The sequence below is a fragment of the Mizuhopecten yessoensis genome, unplaced genomic scaffold, assembly GCF_002113885.1.
Source record: "Mizuhopecten yessoensis strain PY_sf001 unplaced genomic scaffold, ASM211388v2 scaffold245, whole genome shotgun sequence".
In the NCBI taxonomy this organism is placed as follows: domain Eukaryota; kingdom Metazoa; phylum Mollusca; class Bivalvia; order Pectinida; family Pectinidae; genus Mizuhopecten; species Mizuhopecten yessoensis.
In genome coordinates, this window is record NW_018403450.1 from 486,571 (window position 1) to 505,042 (window position 18,472).

General features: G+C 34.5%; 2 protein-coding genes and 1 long non-coding RNA gene across 5 annotated transcripts in view; 2 read left to right on the top strand and 1 right to left on the bottom strand.

Moving 5' to 3' along the window:
* Nucleotides 1–18,472, top strand: part of LOC110445220 (protein yippee-like 1) — a 64,472-nt gene that overhangs the window by 9,591 nt on the left and 36,409 nt on the right. Inside the window, exon 1 of one of the 3 annotated variants that reach the window (XM_021489735.1) lies at nucleotides 7,289–7,717. The exons of the other annotated variants lie outside the window; for them this stretch is intronic. The gene's annotated coding sequence lies outside the window, so the exon portion shown is untranslated. Of the gene's footprint in view, nucleotides 1–7,288; nucleotides 7,718–18,472 lie in introns of those variants that run through there. 3 annotated transcript variants of the gene reach the window in all.
* On the bottom strand, nucleotides 12,323–14,013 carry LOC110445239. Its single transcript, XR_002462336.1, has 2 exons — nucleotides 13,907–14,013; nucleotides 12,323–13,351 (listed from the first exon to the last, which is right to left on the bottom strand). It is a non-coding gene; the product is annotated as an uncharacterized LOC110445239 (long non-coding RNA).
* LOC110445209 lies at nucleotides 14,040–16,225 on the top strand. The gene is made up of 2 exons (XM_021489717.1): nucleotides 14,040–14,271; nucleotides 15,453–16,225. The coding sequence occupies exons 1-2, from the start codon at nucleotides 14,231–14,233 to the stop codon at nucleotides 15,868–15,870; spliced, it is 459 nt and encodes a 152-aa protein (XP_021345392.1). The 5' UTR covers nucleotides 14,040–14,230; the 3' UTR covers nucleotides 15,871–16,225.

An 18,472-nucleotide genomic window follows, 5' to 3' on the forward strand; every position in this document is an offset into this window, starting at 1 on the left:
GGTTAGATTCTGAAGTTCAGTGAATGAAGAGATAAATGGTCTGGTTCTTGAAGAGATATGTCAGATGACACTTACTTTTAGGAGTCGCCTACATTGTACAGTACATGGTATCGTGTCAGAAATAATGGATTGTCTGTTCCTCAGTTATTGGGAAAATCACAGGGGTCACACAATCTCGCTAATGCATGGCCCAAAAAAAGTGAATCAAGAATCGCTAATATTGGGTTCTTAACAAAAAATGTTGTCTGGTCTTTTTGTGTAAAATGCTAAGGGGTTAAAAATAAAAGGTGAAATGTAGTAAATCTAGGGACTTTGGAATTACTCCTAACTTAAGATACTTATTATACAGATACTTAGGTTTACACCTTTGACAAGATGCAATCGGGTAGATACTGAAAAATGGCATGATAGATCATCTGTGACCTATGACCTGTGAAAAAGATAAAGGATGTTTATGTGCGAGTGTTTGTTGATAGTCTCTGGATTACATGTTCTGTAACGTTGGTCTGAAAACAGGTCACTGAGTGATCTCATATAAGTCTGGATTATAGCAGGGTGACAGGTGTATGAAACTTCTCAAGAGATTTAAAATGTCTTTGTTTGGGAAAGAGCTTAATAGTTATAAGTAGACTATCATATAGAAAGATTGTTATAACTTAACAGTATTGATCTTGTTATGCAATGTAGGAAGGGATCAAACAGTTAAAGGTCAGCCTGGACAGACAAAGAGTAAACATTGATTGTCAGCTTCTTATCGGGAACATTATCCTTGTGTTTATATCGGTTTGACCTCTGACCTTGACAGCTTTCAAACAATACACCAATGTACATGTATAATTATCTACACAACATATACACACTTGTAATGTGTATTATTTATGTGTATACAATGGTGTTGCTGGTAATATACTGTATGTTCTCAGACCTTCGGCTCTGCTCAGCTCCATTGTAACACACATGTTGTAGCATTGTAAATACATTATTCTCTTCAAATGAAAGACAACCCAAAAGTTATTTATGGGAATTTCATTGCTTTCCTGTAGATGAAATTATTAACAAAAAAACAAATCAAGATCTTTTTCTTGTTTAAAAGTTTAAGATATTCTTGGGTCAGATATTTTTTGCCTATTGTAAGACAACAGAACATGGATTTCAGGGGCATATCATTTACAGTCATAATACATATTTAATTTAAAACAAAAAAAAAGTGAAGCTTAAAAATAGAGGTCATAAAATGCTTTCAAACTAGTCTTTCATCAATATATTTAGCTATCAAGAAATGAAAGGGATGACTGGTTTGTACTGAAATTCTAGAATATTATTATTTTATTTGCTGTACACAGATAATAGTTGTGAGTGGATTTATCTTTCGTCAAGTTATCAAAGTCAAACCCTTTGGGAAGGGAGGCAACCAACATGTCATGTTATAACAAAAAACTAAATATAGATATCAAGTTATATTGAGTTTAATACATGCTGAAATGAATGTCAGAAGAAACTTTTACAGAGTCTAACATAATTCCTTCTATCTTTGTCAGTGAACGACAAATTTGTCAACATATACAACAATGCCACGATCGGCAGGTTTAATGAGGGGGAAGGGTCCTTTAATTGTTTCAGCAGGTGCCTGTATAAGTCAAATATGGTAGGCCTAACATTTGTTTGATCCAGGAAATGAGTAAGAAACAGGTCTTAAGAAAATTCATTCAAATTGAAAAGGTTGGTTTGGAAACAAAGTTTGTTATTAGGACGTATTATTTCAGAGAAACAATTTAGCTTTGTTGGAGTTCTCTGTCTGACTTAATTAGTGAAAAGTCTCAACCCATGGAATTCTTTCGTAATTAAAAAAAGAAAGTGTGAGTTATATCTTACGCTGTTGTTGCATCATTTTAGAAAAGGTTTAAAGTTGTTGGTGATGTTCACTGATGATCAATACTGGTGTGGCCAGCTACGTCGATCATCACCATCATGTCTACCACCAGAAACAAACCGTATCTTTTATATATATATATATGATCAGCTTGTATTGCCCTACATATCTGCCTCGAAAACATCATCGATTATTTTGACAATTTTCAGGAGAATTTAAAAACAATTTTCTTCAAAGTTAACAGATTCAATCTGTAGTTGAAATGGAATTCATTATTTACTCTCCAAAAATAGTATAATGTATGTGGCATCATGGTTACTGAAGTATTCTGAGCAGTTAAAATATGTATCTGAAAATTGATCTATGAAAGAACTATTAAAAACAAGCCATATTTACATGTTACCTAAATGTGCTAGGAAACCTGCATCACTGCAACAATTCTGTGCTATTTTGTGATTACCCAAAAAAGCTTTATCATTATTTTGCTGTTGATGATGAGGACATGGACTAAAAGCAGTATCAGAATGTGTTGTCAACCATGCTTCAACAGCAGATGGCTACACCTGACCAAATGAATGCCTGCAGTAGCCCCACCCCCCAACCACACACACACCTTTTTAATTTCCAATACTGTATGATATAAATTCATGAGTTGTTATGGAACACAAATTAAAAGGAAAAGCTTTAAAATTTGTTCATGGTCCACATGGTTATGGGGTCAAGTTATTATTTATATTTTAAAACGTGTCCACGTGATACTAGTGTGTGATGACATTTGATCATCATGTAATATGATTGAACACTCCACTGTTGTACCGTAGAGTTAAGGTATAACCTTGAGACCTGTATACATGTATCACTGTAGACAAACAAATCTGTTGTACTGAAGGAGTTCAAGGATACACAGATTTATGGAGTATCTAAACAATATGTCACGCGGTTTTAATCCTGAAGTTATGAAAGGTTTTAAATATGTATAGTATGGCCATATCTGTTACATAGCGATACGCTCACCTGTCAGGTAAATTATAGACATGTAGGTTTAAGTGACTTAAGTATTTGTCAGGGAAATTATAGGCTAGTAGGTTTAAGTGACTTAAGTATTTGTCAGGGAAAATATAGACATGTAGGTTTAAGTAACTTTAGTATTAAGATATAGATATTTAACATTTAGTTAAAGTCAGAGGTTGGTTGATGTTAGGAGGTTGACCTATTTGATACCTATATTTAAATTGATACTTAGCAGTATCTACAGTTACTAGCTCTGTTAATGTACTCCAATCATTGGTAATGATCCAGAATACAGCATATTTACAAGATTCAAGTAGAGTTTGAGGATATGTATTTCGCTTAATTTAGAATGAATGTTTCAGATGAGGACATTGACCAATTTGATACCTGTATTTACAATCCATGGACTCAGCGTTACTCGTGTTCAAACTATTGATAATGATTCAGGATCTAGTTATATTGAGTGATAGGTGGTAATGAACTGATGATGATAGTTTGGTGAATATCAATTGTTGTTATTACATAATGTAGTTGTGCCGAGGAAATGAACCCTGGTGTGACCTCACTGATTTATATGACTGACAGGTCTTTAAGTTGCATCTGTGACCTGTTCTGCTGGTCAGATTTTATACAGCTTCTGGTACATCCTGGAAGGATTTCAAAACAGTCCGGCAGACTGTCACAGCCTGGAATTAAAGACCACATAGGATCAACAACCATTATATTTAACTTCCTTACCCATTCCCCCTTACACAAGGTGTAAGTTTAAATCTGGAATGAGATAATCTACCTGTCAGTCTTAAGATACAGTATTGTCCACATGCAGTGGCCGCTTTGACCAATTTCAAATGAAACATTGTAATCATCTTACTCTTCATATACTGTTGAGTATACTGGTACCACAAGTCTATACTATTTTGAATTACATGTACCTGGTATTAAAAAAATGACTAACTATTTTGATCACTTGGCCGTCTGATTCTAGATTATAAAGTTTCAAACTAGGGGAAAATAAAAGCTAGTAGAAAAATGCCAGCCTAACAGTTGAGTGAGTGGTGGCCAGTGGAAACTATAGGGAGTTGTCATATCAAATATAATCATAAAACATCTTACTTCAGCTTTATGATCATATGAGAGAAATCAGAGGAATACTAAGCTCAGCATTTATTGTGTCCTTATTGCATCACTTTACTTATGACTTCCAAATCATTGAACTGTACTATTAAAGCCTTAACTCATTCACCCCTGAAATTTCATAATGAACTACTCCAACCTTTGAATTGGAAGAGTTAAAATGTGTCTTTAGGGGTGCATGAGTTAACCTAGACGTCCTACCTGTCTCTTTATTGAGCAGGCTCCATATCCTGTTCATGTACAGTTGCTTCGTAGCCTTTCCCAATGATTGCTGCCTACACAGACCTGTCAGAATTACTAATATCCTCTGTTTCAAATAGGGACATATCTGATACAAGTGCAGAAAGGTATTGTGGTAAGATATACATGCACATCCTACAATTGTATGGATCACACGAGCACAGAGATATTACAATATTACAGACCTCATGGCTTATACACAACACTTTACTGTGTCAAGTGAGTACCATAGACAAACAATGCCAATTTTATTCCCAGTTTATTCTCGATTGTAAAAAATAATTATCATCAGACTTTTAGAAGATGTATATAGGTCTGTTTCATTGTAATATACAACTAAGGGGTACTTTAATTGAGAATTTCCAGTTAAGGCTTTATGCCCCATATTTATTCTATACCTCACTATTACTTGAATCTCCTTTCTAAAAGATTTCAAACTTAGGAAACGTATGAAATATATATAAGTAATAAAAGTAATTTGAATTCAGTGGTTAATTAATTGTATTAATGACAAATAGTTGCATTTCCTTATTCCAGTAATGTTATTAGGGGAGATAATCCATATCACAAAAATTACAGCTTTGGTGTGTAAAAAGGACCTTAGGTAGTTATTGTATAATTATGATGTTTTGTCATGCTTATTAGATGTTTTTGGGTGTGCTGTCATGGCTACATAATTGACTATAAACAGTTGTGTTGCCATGTTTTATAAATGTGTATAGGTGTGTTGTCATGGTTATAAAGTTGCATACAGACTTGTTGCCATGGTGACAGTCACATGTATACAGGTGTGATGTCGTGGCTTACAAATGCATACAGGTGTGACACTGTCTATTGTTGTGTTATTCAGTAAAAGCCTCTCCATAGGTGTCGGTGTAGGTATGAAGTCATCTGTATATTATCACACGCAGGTCATTATACTCAATGTGTATATACTTCTGATAGTGAATAATTTACGCACTGTTGTATTAAAACTACAATATTGAGTGCCATTATACCGTTGGCTTTGAAAATCTCACAAAATATTTATATTGCCAGGTAAAATGGTCGCACATTTACTTTGCACCTGGTAAACTTTGATGTACAGGAAATAGGGTTAGGTTGTACGTGTATGCTGTATGACAATTAAAAACGCTCTAAAAAATGTGGGTCAATGCAGCCATATGATATAAAGAAGTTGGCACAGTGCAGGTATTGTCATTGATCTTGTGTTCTAGTGGAACACTTTACACCATTTTACATAATTTTCTTCTGTAATTTGTGTCAAAATCATTCAAATTTATTCTCAATTCGATATCTCATGAATTATTTCATCCTTGTGCATATAGCTTCTCTAATTTTTTGTCGTGTGAATTGGTGTTAAATTCTCTCGAATTGCTTCCCCACTATCTTCATGTCATAGATCTGAGTATCAACCTTATGAGGATGGCTTCTGCAAATTGTCAATACTTTAGATCTGTTGTCAACCTTGTACAGATTGCTTCTCTAAATCATTTTCATGTGAGTTGGTGTCAAAGTCTTTTAGAATGAATGCTTTTCTGAATCTGCCATGTTTGAAATTGGTAACAATCCTGGGTGGGTAATGCTTCTCTACGTTGTTTCTCTTACAAAGTTGTGTTAAAGTCATGTAGATTCTTTCTCTTTATCTTCGTCTTATTTGTGAATTGGTGTCTTTTTCTCTTGGATTCCTTCTCTAAAATGTTGTCATGTAATTTGGTGTTTACATCTTCCTTATGTGTTTCTAAATTCTCATCTATTGCAATTTGCTTTACTTAATTGATATTGGTGATTAATTGTAGTTATTGAAAGTCCTAGTTTGTCTTGTGAGCTAGTCTGAATTTCTCTCAAAATCCTCAAATTGTTGTCTGTCTTACTTGAACAATATGTGCATGTCTTTTATTTTCCTTTAGCCCTTTCACCACTGTAGACCATAATGGAGTCACATCCACATATCACATGATATCTTCAACATAAACAAGCCAAGTACAGTGATTTGATTTTGTTACTTGTCTAAAACCATTTTATTCACTCTGGGAAGTATAATATCTTAGGCATAAACAATCTAAAAGTACAGTTGATTTTGTTACTTGTCTAAAACCATTTTATTCACTCTGGGAATTATAATATCTTAGGCATAAACAAGCTAAAAGTAAAGTTGATTTTGTTACTTGTCTAAAACCATTTTATTAACTCTGGGAAGTATAATATCTTAGGCATGAACAAGCTAAAAGTACAGTTGATTTTGTTACTTGTCTAAAACTATTTTATTAGCTGTGGGAGATATGATTTGCTGCGCCACTGAACAAGCTGAGTACAGTGAGTTGTGTGTCTAAAACCAAACAAGAATGTGTGCTTAAGAAACGCTTCACTTACTCGGAAATATATTACGAGATGATGGTAATTATCTTTTTATGGAAGATTAAAATCCACCCTAATCTAGGTATAATGTTTCAGGCAGATTTAAACATGAATTGCCCTATGGAAATGTAATTGGCAGCTTTAAATGCATCTAATTTATGAGGAAAATAAACATTAATTTCCATCAAATCTACATTATTAAATGAATTAGATGTATTAAAATATCATTGCATTTAAATGTCATGCAGCCTTGCAACACTCAAGGTAACTTTATGTCACACAAACAAGCGTCAACGTTAAAGACGAGGGATTCCATGGACACCAACCTTAAAGAATTAAATGCATTTGCTGCGAGTATTTATCCTGCAATATGCCCAGGGGGCACACACAATCAATTTCAACTCAGTGTAAGGGGGTGGGCTTATTGCAGGACAATGAAATAACACTTTTTAGAATTTCTGCTGAACTATTTTTGACATGTGTGAGTTATCATCCAGGAACATGGGACTGCATTGCGGGATAGATACAGTGTAGTTAAGGTAGATTTTAATCATAATTATAATCACTAGACAGATACACCAGATCACTGACCTTGACAAGGCTCAGCCTACAGATTACTGACCTTGACAAGGCTCAGCCTACGGTTTGTCACAACAAAATTGTCAACGGAGCAGAAATAATGGGGAATCTGGCCTGAAGACAAGCTGCATGCTGGCTTTACACCTTTCCATCACATGGGCACACAATGAACTAGAGGGATATCAATTGTCTTGATTTGTCTGATATTCAGGGAATGAAATGCGTGATATTAATATCATATTGACTGGAATATCACCATGCATTGTGATTCTGTTCTAGAGGTGCTGTACACTTGAGCTCTCCCAGCTGATAATTGCTCTGACGCAGTTTACAGTACTATTGACAATCCCAAGGATGATGTAGTGAGGAATTCCTGGTATAAGTTGTGGCCAGCATATCATTGGTAATCACACCAACAGCAGTGTTTTAGACTACTCACAATGCAGGACATGGAAATTTCAACCTATATTGGATAAATGGTGTGGTAGAAATTGAGTGAACGTGTTGGCGCGGCTGGAACACCAGGTAGACTTGTTAACGTAGATTGATTACATGTAATAGGTAGACATTGATTTTATAATACACTAGGACAACCGTGTGGAGGTAGCATACATTTTGTACATGACATTTTGTTATAGTCTGTCATGAAACACAATCGGCCTGGACAGGGTTTGATTTACAAAATCACCTATGATGTATGGAAAGTGACACATCTGAATTTTGATTGATAATAAGATTGAATGTATCTCCTTCAAAATTTTAACATATATGGTGACATTCCTTTTCATTTAGTTAAGTTTTGATTTATCTTTTTTCTAAGATTGGGTCTACTTGACATTTACAGTTCCAGCATGGAATGTCCAATTAGTGTAAGGTGACAGCATAGGTTGTCAATGTTTAAGTATAGATATTGAAAATTTTAAAGAATAACACATTTTATGTGTTTTCTCAGTGCTATTGGACAGGGCTGATCTCTCTCCATAGGCTGCTATAAAGATGTTAAATCCTCTATCTAGTGATAAGATGGCAAGGAGCCCGTATTAAGGAAACCGTTCTCTTGTTCAAACTCAGATGCTGTGCTGATAAGCACAATTTCTTGTTGCAGTGATAAAGTGAAAGAACTTCACATTTTGTCAATGATTTTAAAGAATTTTGGGGAGACTTGAAGCCGAAATTGGTTTCAGTATTTAATCTTGACTTTTTCCGTGTTAGATAATTGAAGAGAGTAACAAGAAAGAAGGTTTGAGTGCAAAATCAATGCTTGAGCATGAGAACAGTTTCATAAATATGCTGGCCCAGGTTTGACCCCTATTGCCTTTAAGGTGATCGGGATCCTGTCCTGGTACAAACTGTAGTGGTTGCTGACCTTATAAGTACAGCAGTGTGCACTAATTGGTAAGGGGATACCCAATTAAGGGCTTTAGATTGCATGTAGCTTATGGATCAAATATTTAGAAAATAACAGTAAAAGAGGGTGGTTTAACTGAACTTTCATTTATTGTCCCCTAATACTGTATACAAGGAAACGTAGGTCACCCTTTCTGATAAAATCCATGTTTTCCCAGTGTTAATTTCGCCCGTCACTTTTAATTACTATATATTTCATGTTGTGTACTTTAATTTTGGCAAAAAATTTGCCAGTATACAGAATACTATTGGAGGGATCGACTGTAGGTTTGGATTGCCATCAGTCCTTTTATTGCGTAATTGTGATTTTTCCATGCTTCCCTTTGTCTATGGCATAATCGCACTTACTATGTCGCCCACAATTGTCAAATTGACTGAAAAGATATATATATATTTTAGGATGAGGGAAATTGGGTCCTGCCCCATTAAAAGCAGAGTTATTGCCCTTTGTTCATTTTGAAAACGAAAGCTTGTCCAAAGGTAGGAGACAGATTTGTTAAAGATACTCTGCCTTGTTTATTTTATTCACAATATGTGGTGATAAGGTATATGTAGCTTGATTAGTGAAAAACACCCACTAACTGAGTTTGAAGGAACATGGACGAATCTGGCAGAACTCATCCAGAGTTTGGGGATACATATGTACAAGCACAGATCCCAGCCTGGCCGTTACCTTTTTACTGTCTAGTTAACTTAAACAGGCTCCATTTCTATCCAATATCTAATCTACAGGCTTGTGACCAGTGTGTAAGTTAAAAGACTCCGTGTTTACTAGAAAGTGGTGAGGAGATATGCAGCTCTTAAACCAATAGATAGCTAGCCAGACTGGCAATGTAAAATGTATACACATGTATACCTATTAGAAAACAGCAGATCTGGACTAACAACAAGACATTTATAGGAGCTGGACTATAGGGTGCAGAAAATACATGTTTAAGCTGTGGATTATAGATCTGTGTGGTCTACAATATCTATAGAGAATACGAGGCAAGCATATTAATGTGTGATACACAGAGGTCTCTGTTAAAATGAGTCAGGATTGGTAAGCACAAAACTGGTCAGTAGGCATCTTATTGAATCTAGTTCTAATGATGAGGTATCAGATATCATTGGTTTTGTATTCTTTAAGATCTAATGGACAGTCAATATACCAGCACTTAATTCTAAAAGAGAATTAAAAAAAAAAAGGTTAATATCATTGGGGAATTCTGTTCTAACACTAAGTTTTAAATGTTACTTCAGGTACCCTTGCAAGTGTAATTTGCGAGTTTTTTCAAAAGCTGAAGGACAGATACATGCATGCATGCTTTATTTCACAATGATAAGCTATTACATGAGGTGTTGATCAGTGTAAAATAACTTGATAGAATATGGCTGCAACAGTTGTTTGTGAAAAGCAGTCAAAAAACTATTGCTTTTTAATACTGGACCATATATGTATATGTGTTTGCCTTTCACTGCAAACTTATAATTTAAGTATTCAACTGTATTCTGTTCTTTAATGCATTATTGGATTGATCACAATCCTGTTTAGAGTTTATAGAACTTTAACTCGGGCCAGTTTATAGAACTTTAACTCGGGCCAGAATGAAGTTCAGTATTTGCTTGTATACTTTTCATTAATTTTCACAATAAAATGATATTTGAATTTCAAATTTCATTTGTAAAGTTTAAGGTTTATTTTCAATAAATGGAACAGCCTCAGTATAAGCCAGCTATCTCCGTCATGATTACAATGTCACAGTTGTGTCACGATCACCACTACAAAGTGAATTTACGGCCTCGTAAATCACAAGTGACTTTGGTAGGTTTATACAAGAGCTATATCAAATGCAGAGCATAGATATGTTAATGTAGTTTCATCAGAACACCCAACTAAATAAAAATGTTGTAGTCTAGCAAAAGATTTAAGCAAACCCTCCTTATGCGTACTTCTTCACTAAAAGGTTGAACATAATTAGGCATGCACTTATTGTTTTGCCTTATTTTACAGCTGTTTACACTATACAAGCTGATTTCCTAGCAAAAAGACATCCGATTTCCCCAACATAAAGAAAATAAGAATATCCTGTCAATTTCAATAGAAATATTTCTATATTTTGCCAATTCATGTAGGGATGAAGACGGATGAAAAATTTAGGGAGATAAAAACAGTGAAAGTGTAGCACTGAGTGTTTGTCACTGATGGCAGTGGACAACTCAGTAGTAAAGATTAATAGAATCTTACATGGGTCTGTTCCGTGGACAGGGATATCTCAACCCGAGTGATAGAGTTTGGCTGGTCAGCAAGAGGCTTGATTATTTTTATCACATACTTACAAATAAACAAATTCCAGTCGGAATAAACATTGATTTAACTCTTCCACCCAAATCCCAAACCCCAATGATTCCCCATTCACAACAATTGTATGACATCACAGAAACAATACAATGACGTCACGTTAACAATTCATTATCATGACGTCATAGTGTGTGTCAGCTGTCTTTTCCTACCCCGTGTGAGATAGAGTTATCTCTTCCCTTGCAACAATGGGATCATACTGTGAAGTATGTGAGATAATCTAGTTATTTGTGACAGTTCATCCACATAGCTAGGCTGCTAGCACTGCCTTAATTTATGTTTATACGTGTTCATTGGGGGCCAAATTAAAGCAGTGCTTCATATTCTACATGCCTCCCATGTGCGATGGTACTAGGAGATTTGTAAGTGGAAGACCTCGTGATAAATCTAATGAATGGTAAAGGACATGGTTAGCATGTCTCCCCTTGCTCCACTTGATCTCAGGAGTGTCTGGTACCAGTGTCACAAATATACGGTAAACATTTCTACAGACAATTGTCTTCCTGGAAAGGCACCTTCAAAAGTTCACATGTTTGGTGTACTGCTGGTAATTCAAATTTCAAGTGGTTTCACTTTCTGACATTGCATGTAGAACAAGGACACAAAGAACGTAGATTCCTCCCCTGCGAAATGATTATGAATAATTCATGAAACTTCATGAACAGTTCATGAAATATTCATGAATAATATTCATGAATGTTCTTGATTTGTTCATGAATATTTTCATGAAATTCATGAACTTAAAACTTCATGAATAATCTTGAGCAAAATATTTCATGAAAATTCATGAATATAAATTCATGAATATTCATGAATATTCATGAATGTAAAATCATGAACTTTCATGAATATAAAATCATGAATATTCATGAATATATGAATTCATGAACATTCATGAAAAATGGCAACAATTCATGAATGTTCATGAATGTTCATGAAGAAAACGTCCCATTTTAAGTTCATGAATTGAAAATGCTTGAAATATTCATGAACATTCATGAACATGTACAAATTACCACATTTCATGAACTTTCATGAAAGTTCATGAAAGTCTAATACCATATGAAAATAAACAATGGAATTCCACTTGGATACCAGAGGAAATACCACTGGATTCCACCAGCAATTTGACCTGGAATTTGTGGCCAAATTGCCCAGTGGATTCCAGTGGTATTTCCACTGAAATACCTAGCCAGTGGTCACTGAAATTCAAATTGGAATCACTTATATGAAGATAACAATAATAATGGACATTCAATAGATTCTGAATTTACAGTTATGACGGTATATATAATCATTCATGCTGTGTTTAAAGTTAGAAATAATGCAAGTAACGTCACAAATATCTTTTAAACATGAAAAAATGACAGTTGAATAACATATATATTTGCAAAAGTTTTTACTGCTACATATTTAGCATTGTTAAATATGAAATATGGATGCATGGTTCACATATGGTCTGTGTGGTTTCAAGAATATGATACAGCTGACATTATTAGGTTAGAGTTGTAGAATACAGGTTTCCCAAAACTCTTGAAATTTATCTGTATTGTATATGCAAATACATGCTGGTTTCCTCGTTGTAGAACTTGCACACTTTTTACCCGGTCTACTTATTGCGAGTCTATCCATTCTCCATGTAACAATTGATGGTGTTTGAAGTTCGAAATGTTCGTCTTCTATTTCGTCTAAATCACTGAGTTTGTTCAAAGCTTTTTAAACAAATTTGGAATTAGGATCGGAAATAATAATTCCTTCACCATTAAGTTTTTGTTTTGTCAGTAACAAACACTTTATTTCCAATTGCAAGCTCCACACTGTACGTTCCAATTATTACTGTTGTCATTTTTCTTGGTAGAACTTCTTTTGCCTAAACTTTTATCTAAAAGATATTCTCTTTTGTTTTGCAAAATTATTCCTAGTATTTGCCATACCTCTTTGTATGTCTGCTTAATTGAGGTGTCACTGATAATACATTTTTAAAAAACCGTTGTTATTTTCCAAGAATATTTGGTGCAAGGGGAGATCTTTTTTTTAAATATTGCCAGTACGTGTCTGCCGCATCTTGCATGAGATTGCTGAAAAACTGTTGTGGTGCTTTAGGTATTCCTCTTTTATCCTTTTTCAATAGCAAATCTTTCGCTGTATATCTTGGGACATTTTACACATCACTGTCATCCTGCAGGCTGGTGTTATCTTCTGAGCTTGTACACATATGCTTTAATTATCATTTGAAGATCTTGCACTAAAGCTTACATCTTCAGGTTCTGGCTGCTAATAATACTGCCTGTTTGTGTCGATGTCAGCAAAGCATGACGACTCTGTATCTGGCACACTTCAAAACGATCCATCAAGCAATCGAATGCATCTCTGATGTCCGCGTCAGTAAATTTTAGGAGTAATCCCATTTTCTGAATAAGAAAAAAGTTAATAATTTTTCATTTATCTTATAAAATACTGTAGAAATTAGTATATAGGCCTACCTGTATTTTCAAAGCCCCTGTACATCAACCTTATTTTTTGGGGGGGGGGGGGGCTTTGATATCACACAAGTGGGACAGTAATTTTTATTGAAATTATATATTATCTATCTGCAAATTTCATACAAGTTAAGAACTATCTCAAGAGGTGCATTCATACTGTAAACTTCAAATTCGGCAGGGTGGGATTGGGTGCACACGCACACACGTTTGGTAATTTGGACGCAGTAACCATTAGCACTCAGTAATATATTCAATTCTGTTTTCTAACGTATAATTTTCAGTATCGATATCATTGCTAAACCCGCACGGTAAATATGACCACGGAATTAGATTAGATTATATAAGTCCGTAATATGACGAATCAGATGAGTTGTTGCCAATGTAAACCGTTGTAACATCATGATCACAGACTGGTTTCACATAATTACACATAGTTTTAACATTTCATACAAGTATTTCATAAAATCCCAATCAGATTCTTACCTTCGGCTTCGATAACCTTCCTGCCGTCTTTCGAAAATTTCTCCATCTCCACTTTCTTCTGAAGCGTATTTGGCGCGGGATTAATTTCGTCCAATCAGAATAATTCCTCTATTCGCTCCGATCCTACCGGAAGTCAATTTATAAAAATATGGCATGGAATGACTTCGGTGCGAAAAAAGACCATGTAACTTTGTCTGTCGATAAACAGGCACACCAATCGATGAAAGGAAGATTAAAACACATATAAAAAGATACGGGCTTCATCTCAATGACGGCGATGCAAACAATGGATAGGAATTGGAGTTTGAACATTCGCCCGACAGCATGTCAACAACTCCAGTTTCCCCTGGATTTTCGCACACTAGGTAAGACTAAGGCCATCATACGTTGATTAAATTAACTTAAGGAGCAATGCCATGTTGTTTCCGTAGTTATTTCAATTAAAAGTTTTTGTAAAAAGTCCAGAGGTGTAGGCGTGTCGCTGTTTTGTGCCACTAAGTCACCGAATATTTCACAGGCGTTCGAAATTCTGACAGTAAATTGACAGACCTAACGTTAAATCTTATAAAGGAATATGGACGATTAAGTCAATTACTATCGATAGTAATACTGTTATCTTGAAATGATAAATATCTCAATTTACTGTCAGAATTTTAAATGCTTGTGATTATTTTCACCGCATGGCGACGGTAAAATCCTGGGTATAATCGAAGTCAAGTATCTCTTCGTTTTTGAGGATTATGTTGTATAATATTGTACCAATTGTGAACTAATACTTGTACTTTACATAACGAAAAAATAAAAAAAAAATCCTGTTCATGATCTATGATCTAAATAAAATGTTTAGATTATTATTTTTACTGCAACTGGCAGTTGGAATTATTCTGAGCAATGTTGACTGAAAATGTTTATGTCCAATGTTAATTACCAGTAAATATACTGTCAACTTACCAGCCATGCCAGTATTTACTGGTAAACATTGGACAACAATTTCTTTAGTAAATATTAATTGCGGCCCTGAGATAATTAGCTATCTTGTCAATTACCTCATATAGAACTCCCTGATCTCAAAGATCTCATCTCGCTTTCAGTTTATAAAAGTGTGAAGGTTCATGATCTTTCCTGTTCAGGTGTCCCGCTTTGTCGGTGACTAACTGATGTCATTAAACAAACTTCAAAATACACTAGTCTCAAATTTAGAAATGGCTTGACATCCTTGAACTACCCGACTATTTACTAAGGATGTTAAACATTGTAAACCAAGCTGGAAACAATTCTGAATTTGGTCTTCAATAAACAATAGTTCCATCCGCAATAAGCCCATGCCTGCAGGTAATAACACCCTCCCCCCAATATCATTATGAATTTCATTATTTTTTAATTCATTTCCCTATATATACATGTAGCGTGTAATATATATATGTCTGCAATTAGACCACCCAATATTTTACACTTGCTCCCTGGGCTTATTGAAGGATAAATATGGTAGATGATAATTAATTGGTAATTGGCGTGTTCAGTATATCATACAAATTATATATTTCAGATCAGATTCAGAGACAAGCTCTGATGATAAATTAAACCAAGATCTAGAGGATATGGCCAATTGGCATGAAGACCAGGGTTCAATATACTCAGAATCTGATCAGGAGATGACAGATCCTGAACAGGATGATTCAGAGGCCAACAGTGATTCCGAAGATGAGAACCAAAAGGAAATGAATTGTGACTGGTGTAGTTCTTATGACTTCACTGTATTCAACTCAGAATTAGCAGTCAACAAAATTCCTAATTCTGATACTATGACTAAACTTGAATGGCTGTGCTATCAGTTTCATAGGTTTGTGTCCCATCCATCAATGAGCAAAGCAGCGTTTACACAAAATCTTCAGGTGCAGAAAATAATACACAATGACAAAGACAATATACAAAACAATAATGAAAATAATGAACTGCCAGGATGACTTTTTACCAGCTGTGCCAATATCTCTGAATGTCCTTGCAAGTCTGGGACATATTGAGTCAGAATTTGAAAAATGCCATTACCATGCCCGTGTTAAAGGAGCATGCTGAAAAATCACTCTGCATTCATGTTTTTGAACTAGTTGACTGGAGACACTGTATTAGTTCATTGCAGTAGACTAGGAAAGAAGTTCATCTTAGTCCAAATAACACCAAATCTCACATTCATAAGTGTTAAACACTTGAACATAACTGACTTAACATAGTCATATTTTGTATAAACTCATGTACGTTAATAGCTAGCCTACAATTGTCTTTGTAAAGGGTAATATATCTATTAAAAAATTGTTAAACTGATGTATTGTTCCATTTTTTCTAGTTAATACCACTTCATGCAAAATGTATTTCAGATCTCATCACCTCTGCATGGATTGTCAGAGGAGTTATAGTTCCATTGGAATTAATATTCCAGTAGAAATATAATTCCAGTGATTTTTTTCCAGTGGAATTCTACTTGTATTTTTTTGCTTCACTGGAATTCCACAGGATTTTTGTTTTCTTCTCTGGAATTCCAGTGGTATTCCACTGAAATATTTCATTCCAGTGGAATCTCACTGAAATTCCAGTGTTATTTTCAATGTGTATATATATATATATATACATAAGGAGGTGAGAAGCATGTGATTTGTAGTCTGTGACCTTAACAACTGACTGAGCCACCGCTGCTCCCAGTAATTACAGTGCTTCCCAAAGTCAATAAAATCAATACAGAGCGAACTCCATAATATAATTTATGTATACTTCCTGCAAAATTGGCAATTATATTTATATATTATATATATTTACATTATTATATACATTCATGCAAAATGGACATGGAGTTGAAATAACCACATGAAAAAAAAAGGTTTCTGAGGATACTGAGTTTTCTCATCATTCATAATTTCATGAATAATAGTGAATTTTGTGTATTTGAAATATTCATCAAAGTTCATGATTTCTGCTCGGTCAATCTTTAAGAAATTTTGATGAATTTTAATGAATTTGCATTATTCATTTAAATTCATCAAAGTTCATGATTTCTCAAGGATATGCCTTTCATGAATTCTGATGAATTTTAATGAATTTTTGCTGTGCATTAAAGTCCATGAATAATTCATAATCACAAACTTCATGCAGATTCATGCATTTTAATGAATTTATTAATTATTCATAAAAGTTCATGAAGAATGCATGAAAGCCGGTTGATGAATATTCATGAATAAGTATTCATGAATTTCAAACTGTCTGTATTCATGAATGTTCATGAATTGTTCATGACCATTCATGATTTCATGAATACCCTCTCGCAGGGGCTTTTTCAAAGTCTGATTTACATTATTCACACGAAAGACATTTAACTTTGAACAAAAAGTTCAATGCTTTAACATTTCTTGGAGAAAAAGTAGTTTGAACAGATTTGCCCTTTAGCGATTTTTTCAACTGTTATGTTAATTGGATCTGGTCATGTTTTATGCCCTCGTTGACAACAAATGTTGTTCTTAATTGTCGCAGGAATTTTTACAAGTTTTAAATTAAATTCATAAAATTACAGATATATTTGTAAATGAAACAATAAAACATCTGATAGGACAAAAAACTCTACCCATAGTTTTGACCTTGCCAATACCTGTTTGACCTTGGGAATATCCGCTGGCACATGACCCATTGTCTAGCCATCTCTGATTGATCTTGGAATACGACTGGTAATAGTGATGAAGGGGACTTTGTTCGGTCAGTGACTTACAACAGATCTAAAGCAGAAAAATGTCATATTGTGGTCTTAACAGCTCACCGTACATTGGTGTGTAAGTTTATTTAGCTTTCCACCAGCAAGTACGATAAATGACACTGATGTGATCTAATGCTTTGTTTCAGTAAATATAGGGAATTTGTATGTAGCTAAAACCATTAAAAAGGCTAGCTATGATGATGGACATATGTGCTGTGAGTGTCAATAAACCATTATTAGACAAAGCTATTAACCTCAGTGCTGGCAGACAGTAATTATTATGAGTCATTCTAAAAGGGCAAAGGTTCCTACTGGCTGTTAAATGAGCGGAGAATTGCTTCAGTAGAAGATTATACATATTTTAATTTTTGCAAAAGGTGTTTTTTTATGGAAAAGTTATATGATCATAGTTTTATCTAAAGTCATTTTGATTTGTGATGTAAAAGACATTTAACATATTAGTTGTCTTTTTATAGAGTATTGTTATCACCCTTACAAAAGTAGAAAACAACAGGAAGACATATATGTCACATAAAATGTGATTAAGGAAATGATAATATACCTGTTCCTGAGGAAACTGATTAAGGAGATGTAGCATCAGCATCACTGACCTACTGGCAGTTTGTTGTATAGATCAAAATCTTTGTTGTTGTCACCATGGAGATACATTTCCTGTATTACAACTATTGTATATTTATTAGAGGTTCCACATTAATATATGTCACATTCTGTCAAACATCGTTCTTACCAGCATGGTCTAATTATAACGTAGTCAAGTGATAATAAGCATTATTACAAAGGAAACGTCTGGCTGCTGAGGAATGACTGAGGGG

Coding starts and splice junctions, on each gene's coding strand:
- LOC110445209 (XM_021489717.1), top strand. CDS start 14,231: ATGTCAACAACTCCAGTTTCCCCTGGATTTTCGCACACTAG. Junction 14,272..15,452: donor CCTGGATTTTCGCACACTAG/GTAAGACTAAGG, acceptor TATATATTTCAG/ATCAGATTCAGAGACAAGCT.